The sequence below is a fragment of the Camelus ferus genome, chromosome 31, assembly GCF_009834535.1.
Source record: "Camelus ferus isolate YT-003-E chromosome 31, BCGSAC_Cfer_1.0, whole genome shotgun sequence".
Lineage (NCBI taxonomy): Eukaryota > Metazoa > Chordata > Mammalia > Artiodactyla > Camelidae > Camelus > Camelus ferus.
In genome coordinates this window covers 14,111,659-14,128,489 of record NC_045726.1, presented here as the reverse complement: position 1 = coordinate 14,128,489, position 16,831 = coordinate 14,111,659, and the positions used below count along the sequence as shown (strand labels likewise).

The 16,831-nt window shown below is 54.0% G+C and overlaps 1 protein-coding gene across 3 annotated transcripts in view; it reads left to right on the top strand.

Moving 5' to 3' along the window:
• The first annotated feature begins 51 nt into the window (after positions 1-51).
• Positions 52-16,831, top strand: part of BMP1 (bone morphogenetic protein 1) — a 38,417-nt gene continuing 21,637 nt past the window's right edge. The window contains exons 1-8 of one of the 3 annotated variants that reach the window (XM_032471200.1): positions 52-438; positions 7,248-7,361; positions 10,083-10,247; positions 10,388-10,505; positions 10,794-10,972; positions 11,718-11,823; positions 13,255-13,379; positions 13,899-14,014. In XM_032471200.1, coding sequence (XP_032327091.1) covers positions 282-438; positions 7,248-7,361; positions 10,083-10,247; positions 10,388-10,505; positions 10,794-10,972; positions 11,718-11,823; positions 13,255-13,379; positions 13,899-14,014 — 1,080 coding nt within the window. In that variant the 5' untranslated portion in view covers positions 52-281. Of the gene's footprint in view, positions 439-7,247; positions 7,362-10,082; positions 10,248-10,387; positions 10,506-10,756; positions 10,973-11,717; positions 11,824-13,254; positions 13,380-13,898; positions 14,015-16,831 lie in introns of those variants that run through there. The other 2 variants (XM_032471198.1, XM_032471199.1) reach the window with 2 other exon arrangements.

Sequence of the window (16,831 nt, the reverse complement as noted above, 5' to 3'; positions counted from 1 at the left end):
AGGAAAGAGACGGAAAGAAGGGAAGGGAGAGCGGAGAAGCCGGGCCGGAGAGGGGGCGGGAGACAGGAAGGAGGGAGGGCGCGGAGAGGGAAGGGGGAGAGGTAGGGAGAGCGCGGGGGGAGAGCGGGCGGCCGGGAGCGCCCTCCCCTCGCCGCCAGTCCTCCGCTTCCCCTCTCGCCCGCTCCCGCGTCCGGGCGCGACCCGCCGCCGCCGCCGCTGCCGCCGCCGCCGCCGCCGCCACCGCCACCGCGCCCGCCGCCGCGCCCGCCGCGCCCGCCAGCATGCCCGGCGTGGCCCGCCCGCCGCTGCCGCTGCTGCTCTGGCTGCTGCTGCTGCTCGCGCGCCCGGGCCGGCCGCTCGACTTGGCCGACTACACCTATGACCTGGGGGAGGAGGACGACGCGGAGCCCCTCAATTACAAAGACCCCTGCAAGGCGGGTAGGCGCCCCCTACCCCGCCGGCCGGCCCCGGGGCGCCAGGGCCCGGCGCGGGCGGGCGGGCCCGGCCGGGAGGGAGGCGCGGGCTGCCGAGAGTTCGGGGTTGGGGGAGGACAGTCCGGTGTGGGAAGCCGGGAGCTGCCTGGTTGGCAATGCAGTGGGGAACAAAAGAAAGAGGAAGAGAGGGAGTGGAAGTTTGGAGGAATTATAGGAACTGAAGTTTTGCCGCTGTTAGTGGGAGCTGCTGCGACTGCCTATGGTCTTTCCCAGAGAATTCCTCCTCGGTCCCGGTCCCGGTCCCGGTCCCGGTCCCGGTCCCGGTCCCGGGAGAAACCTGCGGCCAAGGAGGCTTTTCCTCCTACTGGAAACTTTTTGGGCCAAACTCCTCTGTGTGTGTGTGTGTGTGTGTGTGTGTGTGTGTGCGCGCGCGCGCGCGCTCACACTTTTCCCTTCTCCCCCATCCTGGGCTCCAGCACACTGGTGTTTTCCAGCCTTTCTGTCTGGGCTTCCCTGAGTCTGCACATCTGTCTGGCTGGGTTCAGGGAGGCCTACCTCTCCAAAGAGCAGGTCTGCTGAGGCCCCCACCCAGCCCAAGTGGAAGAAGAAAGTTTTTCAAGGGATCCTCTGAGATCATGCTCCCTGGGGATGCATATTCCTCACCAGCAGCAGCAGCTTTCTGAGACCACGGAGACAGCTGTCAAAGTCAGAGAAGCCAGCCTAGGAGGGGGATTTACTTCTGCCCTTGTGTGCTAGAAGAGGCCCCTACCGAGGCCAAGATGTGGTGGAAAGGGAGAACTAGGGGCACTCAGATACTCTGTATCAGCTCTCTCCATCCACAGACCCTGGAGGCCAATTAGCCCAGGTCAGGGCCCTGGGTGTATATGTGTGTGTGTTCTTTGTCCTTGAAGACCCTGTGTAACCCCTTCATTCCTACTGGGCCCAGAGCGGTCCTGCCCCTAGAGTGACCAGATGGTCATGCACTCCAGCCGTTTGCCTGATTGGATGACCCTGAACTGGCTGCCTGGGACATGAGAACACACAGGGCATAAGATATCAGAACCTTTCTTCAAGTTCTTGCCTCTGACTTCAGACTGTCTCCAAATAGCCAGAGCCAGGGACAGTGGCACAGTGCCTGGAGTTGGGGGCACAGGGGGTTGGGGGCAGGTTGCTCTGGTCCTGACCCAGGAACCCCTCTTTGGGTGGCTAGATCACAGCAAACTGCAGCAGTGGGGGACTTTCCAGTGGGAGGAGGAGAAGCCAATCCCCCCAGCCCTTCCTCCTCCACCCCTGCTGGGTTGTGAGGAAACCGGACGTTAGCTGCCATCTTTCTCATGGGCTTGGGGTGGACATGAGCCTGAGTGGACAGAGCGTGGGCTTTGGAGGGAGACGGTCCTAGCTCTCAATCCTGGACCCACCACTCATTAGCCGTAGCATCTTGGGAATGTTAATTACTGTATCTGAACATTGCTTTTCTCACCTGTAAAATGGAACTGCTAATACGTTTCCCTGTAGAGTTGGTGGTAGGGATTGAGTTGTGAGAACATAAATAAAATGCGTATTAGAGCTTAACACTCAATAAGCACTAAATAAATGTTGGTGGCCTACCCCGTTTTCTGTGCCTCACGCGCTTCATTTTTTTTTTTCTTTTTTGAGGGAATAGGCTAGGTTTTCAGGAAAAGGGAGTATCTCCCTGACCCTGTCCTTCATTCACTTGATCTATATTTACTGAGTGCCTAGAGATGCCAGGCCCTGGGCTTGGTGTTTGGGGAGATACGGAGAATTGTAAGTTCTTCTCCCTGCCCTCAGTCCAGAAAGGGCACAAAACGTATGCGGATGTAGCCAACTGCACAAACCAAGGTATGTTATGTGCCACCTTGGAGGGAAGGCTCCCTTAAGTCTCAAGGAGCCTGTCTGCCCTCTGCAGCCCTAGTGGTGGTGGTGGCAGAGAAGCAGCGATCACAGCAGGCTTGGGAGGACTTCGTGCAGGAGGAAGGCTGGGGCAAGGCCTTAAAGGATAGGTCGGAAGCCAATCTATGTATTTCACTGCTAGTTGGAAATTGGAGCGATTTTCAATTTTTGGAGCAGCAGGAGGCTGAGGGCTCTATTCCCTAGTTTCAGATTTCATGCTAGGGTGGGGCTAGCTGAGTTGGAACTTCAAATACAGACTCTGGAGAAAGTTCTCCAGGAGGGTGAGCGAGGCTCGTGGGGAGCTGGGCCAGGCCTGGGGGTAGCGAAGAGGGCCCAAGAGCCTGTCAAGGCCAAGGTCAGACCAGGCCTCTCTGCTGGGTGTGACTGGTACAGCCCTGCCTCCCTCTGTCCTGACTCCGTAAGACCCCACACTGACACCCTCAGGCCTTAGGTCCCCAGGCTCTAGAGGACCAAGGATGAAAGCCCCATTACACCCTGGCTCACCTGTGATCTCTCAGGAGAGCCAGGCTTCTTCATTTGAGGTCACCTCTTGGTGTCACTGTCGAGAGTTATGGTTACTGTTGCAGTAAGGACAGAATGGAGACCCTTGACGCCCAGAGGTTCAGATCTTCTGGGCAAGAGCAGAACAATGGGCAGGAAGCCAAGCTGGCCTGTGTGGGCTCTGAGCTGGTTCCACCAAGCCCCCCCCCCCCCGAGGGAGATTGCAAGTCAGCCCTGATTTCTTGTACATGGGGGATGCCAGACCACCAAGAGGATGCTTCCCCAAGATTCCCCACTCCATTTGGCTGCCCCAGGTGACTTGATAGTGACCTTCAGGGCTCTGGGAGAGACCTTGGCGATGGGAATTGGGACACAGGTGCTCCCATCAGCAGAGAAGCTCACAGAGACTGTTCCTGAGCCAGTGAGGACCTCACTTCAGCCTCAGGTAGCAGCTCAGAGGCCCGCTTTTAGGAGGTGAAGTGGGCCCGTAGCTCACCAGCCCTTGTCAGCATCCTCATCCCAGGGGCTTTGGAGCCCAGGTTTGGGCTTCAGGGGGCCTCAGAGGAGTAGGTTGTAGGCTCTGGAAGTTGAGAAGTAATTCCTTCTCTTGCCAGACCACACTCCCCCTCCAGACACTCTGAATGAGTCACCCACCCACCTCTACCCTGCTCCCTGACTCACCTTCTCTTTTAGGTGCCCCAAGGGAGGGGGAAAAGTCTCCCAATCTTCCTGGGCTCCAGAGGGAGGGGGACCAATGAGACTCCCCCGGAAGAAGGAACTCTCAAAGATTCTAGTTTCTCCAGAGATTTGGGGACGAGGTATTGGGGGAGGGAGCGGAATGCATCACTTCTCAGGCCACTAAGGACTATCCTAAGGCTATCCAGCGGCATCAGCTGATTTCTCTCTCCCTCTCTCTTTTTCTCCCCTCTCCGCTTCCAAAGGCGCCCTTCTCCTTCGGGGGTGTGGCCTGTGAAATGGGGTGCGCCCTTGCAGTTCTTCGTGTTTGAAAACACTAGGGCTTTCGCAGGGAAGCAGTCAAGGGTGTGCTCTTGCACATTTGTGGGTACGCTCCTGCTTTGTGGGCGAGTCTGTTCAGCTGTGCGTGTGGGTACACCTGAGTGCCAGCAAGTGTGCACCAGGGCATACATGTGTACCTGTGACTACACGCAAAAACCTCCAGGAGCTTAAGTGTGTCCCCCGCAGCGAGAGGCTTGTAGCTATGTGATGGGAAATGCATGTCCCTGGTACATATGGTGTCGGGGTTCCATCCCGTCATCCAGGTTCCTCTCCCTCCTCCCAAAAGGGGAGGAGACTCTGGAGTCAAGAGACTGACCTGAAAAATGGGTACATGGGGTGCAGCTCATTCTTTTTCTCTCCTGCTTGGGGAGCTTGGCTATGGAGCAGCCATGAGTATTTCTGGCTGGTTTATAGTCAGAAAACAAAACAAACACTTTTGATCCTGCATTGAAAATAACTACTATCCTGACCCTGACCCTGACCCTGACCCTGGGCTTCCTTCCGGGTAAGGAGGGGCATCCTGGACTCTCCAGCATCCAGATTCCCTAGCTTTCCGGGAGGGAATCCCAAATGGACAGGACCTTCAGGCCCAGCTCCTGGCCAGAGGGCTCTCCTGCCCACCCTGTTTCTCCTCACCCCCAATCCGTTCCCACGCATTCTTCAGTCATGACATCCCCACCGCAGTGAGCTCCATGGCTAGCCCAGGGCCTGTCCCGCCTTCCACTGGCCCTGCCCTCCACGCTGCCCTGGTCCTGCAGGCCAGCACAGTTCTGTGGCCTCTGTGCTTGGAATCTGAGGCTCTGCATCTGAGCACTTGGAGGCTTCACTCGGCCCGGAGGCCAGGGTGGGTGAAACAGAACGCCCTTGGAAGTAGAGAGCTGAACTTGAGATTACAGGTTATTATTGAGATAATATTAACAGTGGCCATTTAGTGGGTGCTAACTATGCTCCAGGCTCTGTTCTAGATGCTTTATTTACATGCCTTATTTCCCACAGTAATCCTAGGAGACAGTCTTTTATTAGCTCTTTTTTTAAGGACGAGAAAATTGAGGTTTAGAAGTTTATATGCCTTTTCAGCCAGAAGTAGGTAAGCTGGGATTCAAAGACAGGTCTACCTGACTCCAAAGACCTTGCTCTTTGCTGCTCTGTCCAAAGATGAGTCTAAATAAACGTCCAGCCACATATGAACACAGTGATGCCTGCAGGTGTGGCTGCGTGAACTTGGAGTGCATTGTCAGTGTGAAGGTACAAGGTGAACAGAAATGTGGGAACATTCAGGTGGCACATGAGTGCCTGTGTGGACATTGGCACATGGGACCCACCACCACCCCCGCTGGGGGTACCTCTCATCCCATATCCTTACTAAGGCCACCCTTGCGTGTCAGCTAAGAAGCACCCTGTATTGCTGTCCCATCAGCTGCTGAGCCAAGGCCACCACGGGTGATGTTTTCAGTAAGAGAATCTTTCCCGTGTAGAGGAAGAAATTCTGGGCCACTTACCAGCTGGTTACCTTGGCCAAGTCATTTCCCATCTCACATCCAAGTGTTCTGATCTCTCAAGTCAGGGAGGTGGGCTTGAATCTAGCCACTAGGTTGTCTCTCAAAGAGTTTGTAATGGGGCACTCCTAGGCAAGTGCATGGTTGGAATGTCGCTTAATGGGCATGTCCCTGGTGGGTCAGGGTTCATGAATTCATTAATATGAAAGCACTTTGTCAACTGGAAAGCACCATGTTAATTTCAGCAGACATTTACTTAAGGTGTCATTACTGCTGCTGTTGCCGACTGAATGGGTTTAGAACCTGCAGTGGGTTTGTGTGTGTTGGAGCTCCTGCACATGTGTTTTTGGGGACTGTCTGGGATGGGGTGTGTATTTTTTTGTGAATGTGTGTACCTGAGTGCAAATCTATTTTTGTGTGTGTGTATATTCAATACGGGTTTTACCAGCTGATGAACGAGTGCGTTGAGCACTGGACTGGGAATCAGGAGGCCTGAGTCATAAATCCAGCCTCTGTAGTGACTAGCCGCGTGGTCTCAGTCAAATCCTTGCCCTTCTGGGCCTCACTTTCCACATCTGTAAAATGGAAAGTTGGCCTAGATAACTGCTAAAGTCACTCCCACATTCTGCCCAGCCCGCTCCAGGTCACATCTGGCGAGGAGTGTGTGTTTGTCAGCCCGAAGAATATCGACGTGTTAACTTCACTTGAACAAATGTTACTAAGAGGCTTCCGGCTTGGGTGCTGCTTGTGTGTGCAGGGGTGTCGCTGGGACTTTGCAGAGCTCTGTGCTTGATGGCATGGGTGTGGATGTCACCGTGTGTCTGCAGGAACAGTGACCCATGTGTCCGATTCTGTGTGTGATGAGTAGGTGTGTGTGTGTGTTTGTGTGTCCACCCGGTGGGCCATCTGGGGAGGGGAAACCTGTGTGCAAGGCCCCAAGGTTAAAACAATTTGTGTAACGCTGCCCTCCAGGCCTGTGCAGCACTCGGGATGAGAAGCAGATGTCGCCATGAGTGGAGCTGCGGGGAGGCTGATCTCTGCTCCATCTCCAATCCCCGCTCAGCCTCCCACCTCCCTCACCGCAGCCCAGCATGAAGCGGGCATCTGAGCTCCTTCCAAAGCGCTCAGCTCTATGGCCTCCTCCATTTCTCAAAAAACAGATAGACTATTTAGCCCATCTCTCCAGAAACTTCTCCCCCCAGAAGTCAAAATGGCCTATTAGGCGGCCTGTTTTCTCTCAGGCCCTTTTTCCTCTAGAGCGGAGACCCTGAGACTCAGAATAGGAATCCTATGAGGACTGTTAAGCATCTTCCTCCAAGCCCTTTAGGTGTCCTGGCTTCCCTAACACTCCAGTCTGCTCCCGTTTGTATTCAGATCCTCTCCTCCATGTAATTGAAATGGCATTTGTTGAGTGCACGTCACACGCTCAGCACCATGCCAAGGCTATGGACCCACAAAGTAGACACCCTATGCTCTCACCCCCTTTTATTTTCCTGGTAGCACCCATCCCTTCCTGGAATTCTCGAGACCTCCACATTTAACTGTGTATCGCTGAAGGTCAGCTTCCTGGAAGCAAGGACCTATCCTTTCTTGCTAATTCCTGGAGTAGCACCTGGCCCGCAGTAAGATGCTTACTAAACGTTTGCTAAGGAATGTGGGAGTAAAGGCCATGACCGCGTCTTTGAGGACCTAACAGTCTAGTGGGGGCTAGGCATCAGCTTTGCTGGGATTCCACCTGAAAAATGAGCATGAGTCTCCCCAGAGAGCCTCAAAGTCCGCCACTGCCCTTCTCCTTTGTCAGTTGCTGTAGGGGCCAGGTGCTGTGCCCACGGGGTCGCGCTGTCAGTGCTGGGTAGGGGGACTAACTCGCCCCACTGTCTCTCTCCAGCTGCCTTCCTTGGGGACATCGCCCTGGACGAGGAGGACTTGAGGGCTTTCCAGGTGCGCCAGGCTGCGGATCTCAGACAGTGTGCAACCCCCAGGTCTTCCATCAAAGCTGCAGGTACATTCAGTACAGGCCGGCCCTCCTCTGTCCCAGAATCGGAGCGACAAGGAACCTCCCTGTTCCCAGCCAGGCCTTCCCAGGACAGAGGCCACGAGCTTGAACCCAGCATAAGAGCCTGTCTTCCCTTGGGATACCTTTATCCCTTCCCCTGAGCAATAGTAAGTGCAGACGTCCCTGGGAGCTGCACATTCTTTTTGCATGCAGTTTACAAAGTACTTTCAAAAGCATTATCTAACTTGACTGTCCCCAGCCACCTTCAAAGATAGGTCAGGACAACTCCTGCTTTACAGATACAGCTCTTCCTCAGCTTATGATGGGGTTGGTTACCTGATAAACCTATTGTAAGTTGAAAATATCTTAAGTCAAAAATGCATCTGATATACCTAACCTACTGAACATCATAGCTCAGCCTAACCTACCTTAAAGGTGCTCAGAGCACTCACATTAGTCCACTCTAGGGCAAAATCACCTAACAGAAAGCCTATTTTATAATAAAATGATGAATCTCTCATGTAACTTATTAAATACTGTACTGAAAGTGAAAAACAGAATAGTCATCTGGGTACAGAATGGTTGTAAGTGTACCAGTTGTTCACCCCGGTGATGGCCTGGCTGACTGGAAGCTGCCACTGTCTACCTCAGCCCAGCATCTTGAGAGAGGGTCATACTGCGTCTCACTAGCTCAAAAAGATCAAAACTCAACGTGCGGTTTCTACTGAGTGTGTATCACTTTAATACCATCATAAAGTCGGAAAAATTGGCAGTTGAGGGGAGAGGGTATAGCTCAGTGGTAGAGTGTGTGCTTAGCATGCACAAAGTCCTGGGTTCATTCCCCAGTACCTCTTCTGAATAAATAAACACGTAGATAGGTAAACAAACAAACAAACCTACCTACCTACCTAATTACCTCCTCCACCCACCCCCCCAAAATCTGCAGTCGAACTATGAGAAGTCAGGGACTGCCTATACAGAAGCTAAGATGCACAGAGGTAATGCGACTTGCTCAAAATCATAAAGCTAGTCAGTGGCAGACCTGGGACAGGAATCCAGCCTTCTCACTCCAAATCCAAGGCTCTTCACTCAACACTACCATCCCTCCTGGCTTCCCCTTCTGCTCGCACTTTGCAAGCTTCTACACATCCTTCAAGGCCCATCTCAAGAGATTCTCATGTGAGATCTTCCCTGGTCATCTCCCAGTCATGACGGTGCCTCTGTTTGCTGTTCTGTCTTTACTCTGGACTTACGCCATTAGCATCTCCATCGTCAAACCACATTGCAATTGTTTATGTCTATCTCCCCAGCTGGACTCAAAGCTCTTCAAGGTCAGCGATGGGTCCAAGTGCCTCACAGCCTGGCCTGGCACTTGAGAATGGGTGAGGGAATGGGAGGGATGAGGGCCTGGGCTGGCCCAGTTCTGTCCAGCCTTCTCACTGCTCTGGAACGTGGTCCTGCCCACAGGTAGCTCTCCCATTGCCAAAGTTGGGGGGATTCTCACCTGGGACACATGCTGATGGGACCAGACAGTTGTCCTGTCCAGCATGAGGGAGGATGCTGGCATGGGCAGCCCATGGAGTAAAGGTCAAACTACCCCAGAGAGCAGCTGGCATTAGAGGGTGACCTGGTGACCTGGTAACTAGCAAGGCTTATTTGACCTTGGTGGTGACTAGCAGACATGGGACAAGGGGAAAGCAGAATAGAGATGTTGGATCATCTGTGACTGCCACTAACCCCCCATGTGACTTTGAGCCAATCTTTTGGCTTGGTTTCCTCGTCTGTCAAACATAGTGACACTCACCCAGTCCACCCAGAGAGCTACTGTGTTAACTGAGGACGTACGTTTGGGAATACATCAGGAAAACATCAAGTTCTGTATGCTCCACAAGTATGAAGCTTTATTAGCTGAGAAGGGAATGTTTCCTAGTCTCGGGTCCCCTGCAAAGCTGGGGAAATGAGTACACCGCAGTTCTTTTTCACTTACTGTCAATTCTCACTGTCTGTGGTGGCTATGAGTAGAGTTACAGAATAACCTTATAGTTATTCCATAAAGTCACTGCCAACACTGAATTAGCCAATTCTAAACCATTGCTCCTAGGAGAAATGCGAGGTTAGGTTCCTGCAAGCCTCTGGTCACAACGTTTCATCAACTCATCAATACGTAACCCTGTCCTGTGTGTGTTTCTGTTTAAAGACACCTTATTTAATGTATTATGATTTGTTAGCATTGAATTTATGGCCAACAGCACCGTAACTTGTGCCTGAACGAAGCTTATCTAATAGGTGTCGTCTCCATAGGGTCCATCCCAGCCCTCTTGCAGGTAGGAACACTAGACAACACTTCAGCACTGCAGCAGGGTGAGGGGAAAATCATTTTCAACAGTGAAATCACCAACAAAAAGCACAAAAATGCAAAAAAAAAAAAAAAGCGGCACTAAATAGATCGTGAAAAAGACACATTTACAGCATGAGCTGAAACAAGAAGGCAGCCTGTCGCCTTGTCCAAGCTCAGCTGGGATCACACACGTTGGGTGACTCACATTTTTCACTGCTCTGTGCGTGGCAGCAAGTGACCTTGAAAGAGCTGAAGGTATTGATTTGGGGTTAGAAACAAGTTTTATTGAGTGGGCAAAATCCCGAAATCATGCGCATTGGTTGTAACTCGTTTCCCCTGTCCGGCCCTTCGTTCCCTCCCTTACCAGTGCCTTCCTCCTTCAATTTCAGGAAACTCTTCCATACTCAGCTGCCAGAGCACTAGTGGGCAGCTTCAGAGGAAAAGCCACGGGAGACGGAGAGGCAGGTCCCGGAGCCGGCGGGCAGCAACATCCAGACCAGAGCGGGTGTGGCCCGATGGGGTCATCCCCTTTGTCATTGGGGGAAACTTCACTGGTGAGCACAATGTCAGGGGCCTCAGGGAGCAGCCTGTCCTCATGCATGCGTGGTAACTTCTGCCTGTCTGCCGAGTGGCTGATCTTTAGCCGTGGGCCCACATGGACACTGTGACAGCCTGGCCTCCTTTGTCCTGGCAGGCAGCCAGAGGGCAGTCTTCCGGCAGGCCATGAGGCACTGGGAGAAGCACACCTGTGTCACCTTCCTGGAGCGCACTGATGAGGACAGCTATATCGTATTCACCTATCGACCCTGCGGGTGAGCAGGGGCCCCTGGGTGCTGCACCCTCGGCCATCGCCCCAACCCATGTTCCGTCCTGGGCATGGCAGCTGTCCCATCTGGGCACAGCCCTATGTCATCTGTCCCCTCCTGCCATGGGGCATCTCCCCAGGAGCTGCTCCAGATGTGGCTCAGACCCCAGCATCCAGCGCTCGGGTCCCTCTCCCACCCCTTGCTCCCTGGCCCCCCTGGCAGCCACGCCCGGCCCCTGAGTGGATGCACTCCCCCAGCTCGGGACCGCCCCCCTGAGCTGGCCCCGCCCTCCAGGTGCTGCTCCTACGTGGGCCGCCGCGGTGGGGGCCCCCAGGCCATCTCCATCGGCAAGAACTGTGACAAGTTCGGCATCGTGGTCCATGAGCTGGGTCATGTCATCGGCTTCTGGCATGAGCACACACGGCCCGACCGAGACCGCCATGTCTCCATCGTCCGTGAGAACATCCAGCCAGGTATACATCTCCACCTGCCTGGGCTCGCTGTGCAGCTCCCCCTCCAGGGCCCCTGGTCAGGGTGGGAGCTGCTCCCTCAAGCCATCACCTTTGGTCAGCTCAGCATTTTGTCCCAACCAGCTGGGTAGTAACACCCCTACCCAGGGTCCAGACCCCACCCCTGAGGCATCTCCTCCGGGCCAGTAGCAGCTCAGGGACTGCGAATCAGTTGTCAGTTGGGGGACCGGGACAGGTCCAGGTCCTGGCATCTGGAGCAGCCAGAACCCCCCTGGCCTGTGGGGTGGGGCTTGGGGAGGGGTCAGCCCACCCCCCACGCCACCTCAGACTCTCTTCAGTTTTACCCACTGCTCTTTGCCTTTTCGGTTCTCTAAGGGGGTTTTCTATCTCCTTTCTCCTCGCTCTGCTCTTTCTTCCCTCCCTTCCTACTTCCCCCCTCTCTCCCCAGGCCTCCTCCGTTCTTCACTGCTTTCATCTCTCCATGGTTCTAGAAATGGGAGCCTCCTTCCCATCCTGCCTTGAGCCTTCCCTCCAGCAGGCCCTCATCCCCACCTGCCCTTCTGCTGGACAGACTTCCAGAGACCCACTCCTCCCCAAGGCTTCCCTTCGCTGCTGCCCGGACCCTCAGGCAGGGGGGCACCTCTCAAGTGCTGGAAGGACCCTGTTCCCCACCTCGGAAAGGCAGCACTGGCTCCTGCACAGTCTGCCCCCTCCCACCACCCCGCACACTCTTTTCCTGGTCTTGCAGGGCAGGAGTATAACTTCCTGAAGATGGAGGTCCAGGAGGTGGAGTCCCTGGGGGAGACCTATGATTTTGACAGTATCATGCACTATGCCCGGAACACGTTCTCCAGGTGAGAGATGGGCCCTGCAGGTCTCCCGCTTTGCACTAGTCTGCCGTGCTGGACTAGTCGGCGAGGACCAGAGCAGGCCTCTGGGTGGCTGTGGCCCCCAAGCAGAGGACCCGTGGCTGCTGTCTGCTCTGCTGTCCTCTTCCTCAGTGGCTCCATAGCAGGGCTGGGACTCAGGGAGCCTAGGGCCTTTGCCTAGGACTGTGCACATCTGGCCCCAGAGGCTGAAATCCAGCTGCTCTGCAGCCACATGGTGTGCGGTGGGTCCAGAAGTGTGTCAGCCTGAAGGAGCTGTGCTTTTCCCTCAAACGTCAGCCAGAGGGGCCACATTCTTCTAATGGGTCTGCCCTTTTGTAATAGGCTGATCTGCACAAAGTCTGGCTCCTGCCCTGGACCAGCCCCCTCCCCCAGCCCACAAGCTCATATACACCTGCTCTTATCCTGGGCTGAGATTCCCAGAATCACAGCCAGAACCCCCAGAGGTGATGGCCCAGCCTTCCCTATCCTAGCTTCTCCCTAGAAGAGTGTGGGAAATGGCCCCTCCTCCTCCTCAGGCTCCCCTGGCCTTTCCCATGCCTGGCTCTGTCCTCATCCTCTCTCTCTGCTCTCCCAGACACTGGCCCTCCCCCTCTCTTCAGTTGCTCCTTCTAGACCCACTCTTCCTGCCTCCAGACCTGAGGAAACAGAGACCAAGGAAGGGTGGTGAGGTCATCCCACCCCACCCCCACAGACCACCCCCTGTACATTTCCCACCACATCCCACCCCACCCCCTGCTGAGGTCCACCCAGCTGGGTGTGAGTCAGGGGCCCTGGGGAGGTGCCTGCTTCCCCTTCATTCTGCTCCTCCCAGATGGAAACATCCAGGCTGTAGCCTCATGGGGAACTGGGAGGGACAGGAGACACTGATGGATCAGGAGCTGGTGGAGCTGTCCCCAGGGTCTGGTCTGGCCACAGTGGAACCTGCCCTTTGGCCTTGCCCCTGGTGCCATCAGGAGCAGCCTGTGCCAGCCGGGCAAAGCTTTGGCCCTGGGTAGTCCTGGGAAAAGTGTAGTCGGGGCTGAATCAGCACCGGAGGCCGTAGAAGCAGGGCCAGGCGGGGCTGGAGGCGTGAATGGCTAGGGGTCCACAGCTCTCTGGGGCTGGGAGTTGGGCCAGACTGAGCCAGAGCACCAGTGGGTTCCCAGGGCCACCTGGGTCCATGTCCCCGACCTCCCAAAGTGTTCCTGGGACTCCCCCAGGCCCTGTGGTGTGGCTGCCACGGAGCAGGGTGGCTGCTAGTCAGTGGGCAGTGTAATGACAGGGTGAGATGTCTCCACCCGTCCCTGACCCTGCTGAGAAATGTCTGGGCTCCGGTGGGTCGTGACCTTGGGTGCACACAGGCGAGCCGCCCTCCTCCCATCAGACTCTCACCCAGGCTGGGCTTCTTCTCCTCAGGGGCATCTTCCTGGACACCATTGTTCCCAAGTACGAGGTGAACGGGGTGAAGCCTCCCATCGGCCAGAGGACCCGGCTCAGCAAGGGGGACATTGCCCAGGCTCGCAAGCTCTACAAGTGTCCAGGTCAGGGCTGGGAGGGACGGGCCAGGGCTGGGTGGAGGGCAGGGCCCAGGGGCCAAGAAGGTTGAAGCTGTGAGACTTAGCAAAGGCCAAGGCTGCCTGATGTCAGGGGAGGGGCACCCTGGGAGGGGCACTGTTCAAGTTACAGACCCAAACTGGGGCTCGGATCAGGTGGGGAGACGCCGAGACCTTCTGAGGGTCTGTGAGAGTGAGGGGCAGTAGGAGCAGAAAACGAGGAGCACAGAGCAGTTCTCAGGGAGTGAGCCCCCCACATCCTCCCTCTCCTCAAGGAGCTTGACCTCAACTCTGGAACCCATGTAGCCTTGACAACAGGGCATCCTGCAGCACCAGGTAGAATGGAGAGGAGAAGAGGGTGGATCTTAAAGGGACAGACTCCCTTCTCTCCTCAGCCATCCTCCTGCCCTCTAAAGATGCCAGGACTCAGGGCGGGGAAGCCAAAAGTTTGGGCAAGGGGGTTGGGTGCCTGCAGCCAGCAACCCAGTCATTTCCTTTCCTTGACAGCCTGCGGAGAGACCCTCCAAGACAGCACGGGCAACTTCTCCTCCCCCGAGTACCCCAACGGCTACTCTGCCCACATGCACTGTGTATGGCGCATCTCAGTCACACCTGGGGAGAAGGTAACTGAGCATCCCCTCGGAGGGCTTAGTCCACGTGGCTGTGAGTGAACCTACCTGGGGAACGTAAACCCACTCACCCTATAGGATGATGAGGAGCTTTTACATATGAAGGCTAACTCGTGGATAGCAATTACTACATGCCAGGCATTTTCTAGACACTTCCCAGATCAATTCCCAGGCTTTCCACGCGGAGTCTGGACCTCTCACCCACCTCTGGACCTTCCATGTCCTTCGTATTTTTATTGCTCGGAAGAGTCAGCTTTAAGGCTTTATTTCCCTTGATAGGAACGTGTTACTGAATGTCCTAGTGCAACCTTGAGCTGGGTTAGATTTTATTACTGGTCACATTGCTCATTCCAACAGCTCTCAAGATCACTTTGAATCAGAATTCCACCATCCAACAGGTAGCCATCCTCACTCTGTCATGAGCTCATTTGATAAGCATGTCTTCTGGGTCTTCTGAACTTGGCCTTTGATCAAAACATTGAACAGGACATGATTCAAAGCAGATCCAAGATCTCCCTCTGAACTGACGTTGACCCAGTCATCCGCAGGCTTTGGGTGGAGACATGCCACCAGCTATGACTACACTGAATGTCATTACCAGCCAGCCACAGGTCACCACCTTATTGACCAGAATGTGAGCTGCCTTGGAGACCAGGCCTTTGTCATCTTTATATCCCTGGCACAGGAAGTGGTTAATAAATGCAGAATATGTGCCTGGATTTCCTTACGGATACAAATCCACTGTTACATCAGTTGGTAAAACTCATTTTAAACAGGAAGTGAGATTCGTCTGACATGCCTTGTTGCAAGTGAACCCAAACTGCCTTCTAGTAATCAAATGTTTCTTTTCTAAATGGTCACAGACCATCTGTTTAATTGGGGATTGACATTCAACTCAGTGGTTTGCTGTTCTCAGAATTCACTCCAAACCCCCCCCCAACACACGCACAGGCACGCGCACACACACGCCCCTTTTGAAAACTGGGGAAGATTTTGTTCCGAGTTCTCAAGATTACAGACACTGATCCCATCTGCAAGTTATTTGAATGTCCTCTGATGTCATCTCTGAGCCTAGAGACAAAAGCCAGTTTAAAGAGGCACTCACTGCCTCTCCTATATTCTTGGGCTTCCGCGTCCTTTCCCAACTCCGCTCATTTTATTTTTTTGTACCTTGAAGTTCATCCTCATTTACAACAGACTTTTGCTGAGAGTGGAGTGATCCTGGTTATCTTTCTACCGTCTTCCCTCAAAAGTGAACACACCCCTTCCTTGTTCTTCTTGTTCTGAATCTAAGTTAAAAACTGCAGTCCTTTCTGCAGTCTTGTGGTGACCTTGCCCTGGATTCCTTCACTCCTCTGCTGAGGGTTTCCAGCCTTTGGAAATCACACTGCAGATAATAATAGTAATAACAACAACTAATGATTATCGGGCGTTTGACTGGCCAGGCGTGTGTTAAATTCCTCATGTGTTATGTCTCTTAGTTAGCACAACATTATAGGCTGGGAGCTATACTGTTAGCCTCGTTTTGCATGTGAGAAAACAAACTTGGAAAAATTAAGTGACTTGCGCAAGATCTCGTAGAACCTGGATTACGATTCAAAATCTGCGATTTCAGTACTCTGTGTATTCTAAAGCCCCAGGCACTGGCCCGGCCCTGGGGATGGACAGGTGCATGAGACAGTCCCTGGCCCCGAGGAGCACAGAGTAGGGTAGAGCATCACTTTCTTTCCTGTTCCATTGGCAGGAGTATGACCAATGCGTGGTTGTTGAAATCCAAAAAGTAAAACCCACCCACGGTCCTGGATGAAATCACAGAGCTGTAACTAAACCAAAGATGGAACCCTGGGGGACAGGGAACATTGAAAGCCTGGGGAGTCAGAAGAGGATGGCGTCATAAAATTGGAACGGCCACTCTTTGTTACTGAACAATTTTGTGCCAAAGTATCAGGCATCTTACAGGCATGATCTCATTATTCCTCATAACAGTTTTGTGACGTAGGCACTGTTATCCCTGCTGGAGAGAAGAGGGAATTCAGGCTCCAAGGGCGTGAGCAGATCTGCCCAAGTTTACGGAGGGACTAGCGGTGGAGCCAGCCTTCAATTCGAGGACTATCTGACTCCAAAGTCTACTCTCTCAACAGTAAACCTTAAATCCACCTGTGTTAACAGATGGACTTTGACATCTCTTTTGGCTGCTGAGAGGTTGTTTTTCACTTGCCTTCCGGTTCTCAGCTTATTGCCAGAAATGCAAGTGATGCATCACTCTTATCTTACACAATGATGCAAGTCAGAGGGATGTCAAACAGGAGAAAGACCCACTTTGGAGGGCCTCTTTGAGGATCCCCAAGCCCTTACACCGCATGTACTTAGCAACTGCCCTGAAGAGGATTTGCAATGTTTCCCAAACAATGAAGGCAACTCCTTTATGAGCAGGGAAGTGGTTTTAGGAGACCATAGTCATATGTTGCAGGGGAGCCAAGAAGATAAGAACTTCAACATGTTTTTTGGATTTGGCAGTGTCCCACTCTCATTCCCATCCCTGCCTTCTGATAATCTGCCTGTTCTTCAAGGTCCAACCCAAATTCTGCTTCCTCTATAATGCCCTCCCTGACCCCCACCTCCCATCCCCAGGCTGGGCAGAGGTGACTCCTCCCCGCCCTCCTCTGCAAGGCCTGGGCTTGGCCCTCTCCTGATTCCTTCTTCTGTAGGGCGTGGGACTTTGAGGATGGAGAGGAAGTTGACACTCCTTGGCACAGCTGTTGGGCAAAATTATTGGTAGGCCCAGGAGGGCCACATGGAACAGAGATTAAG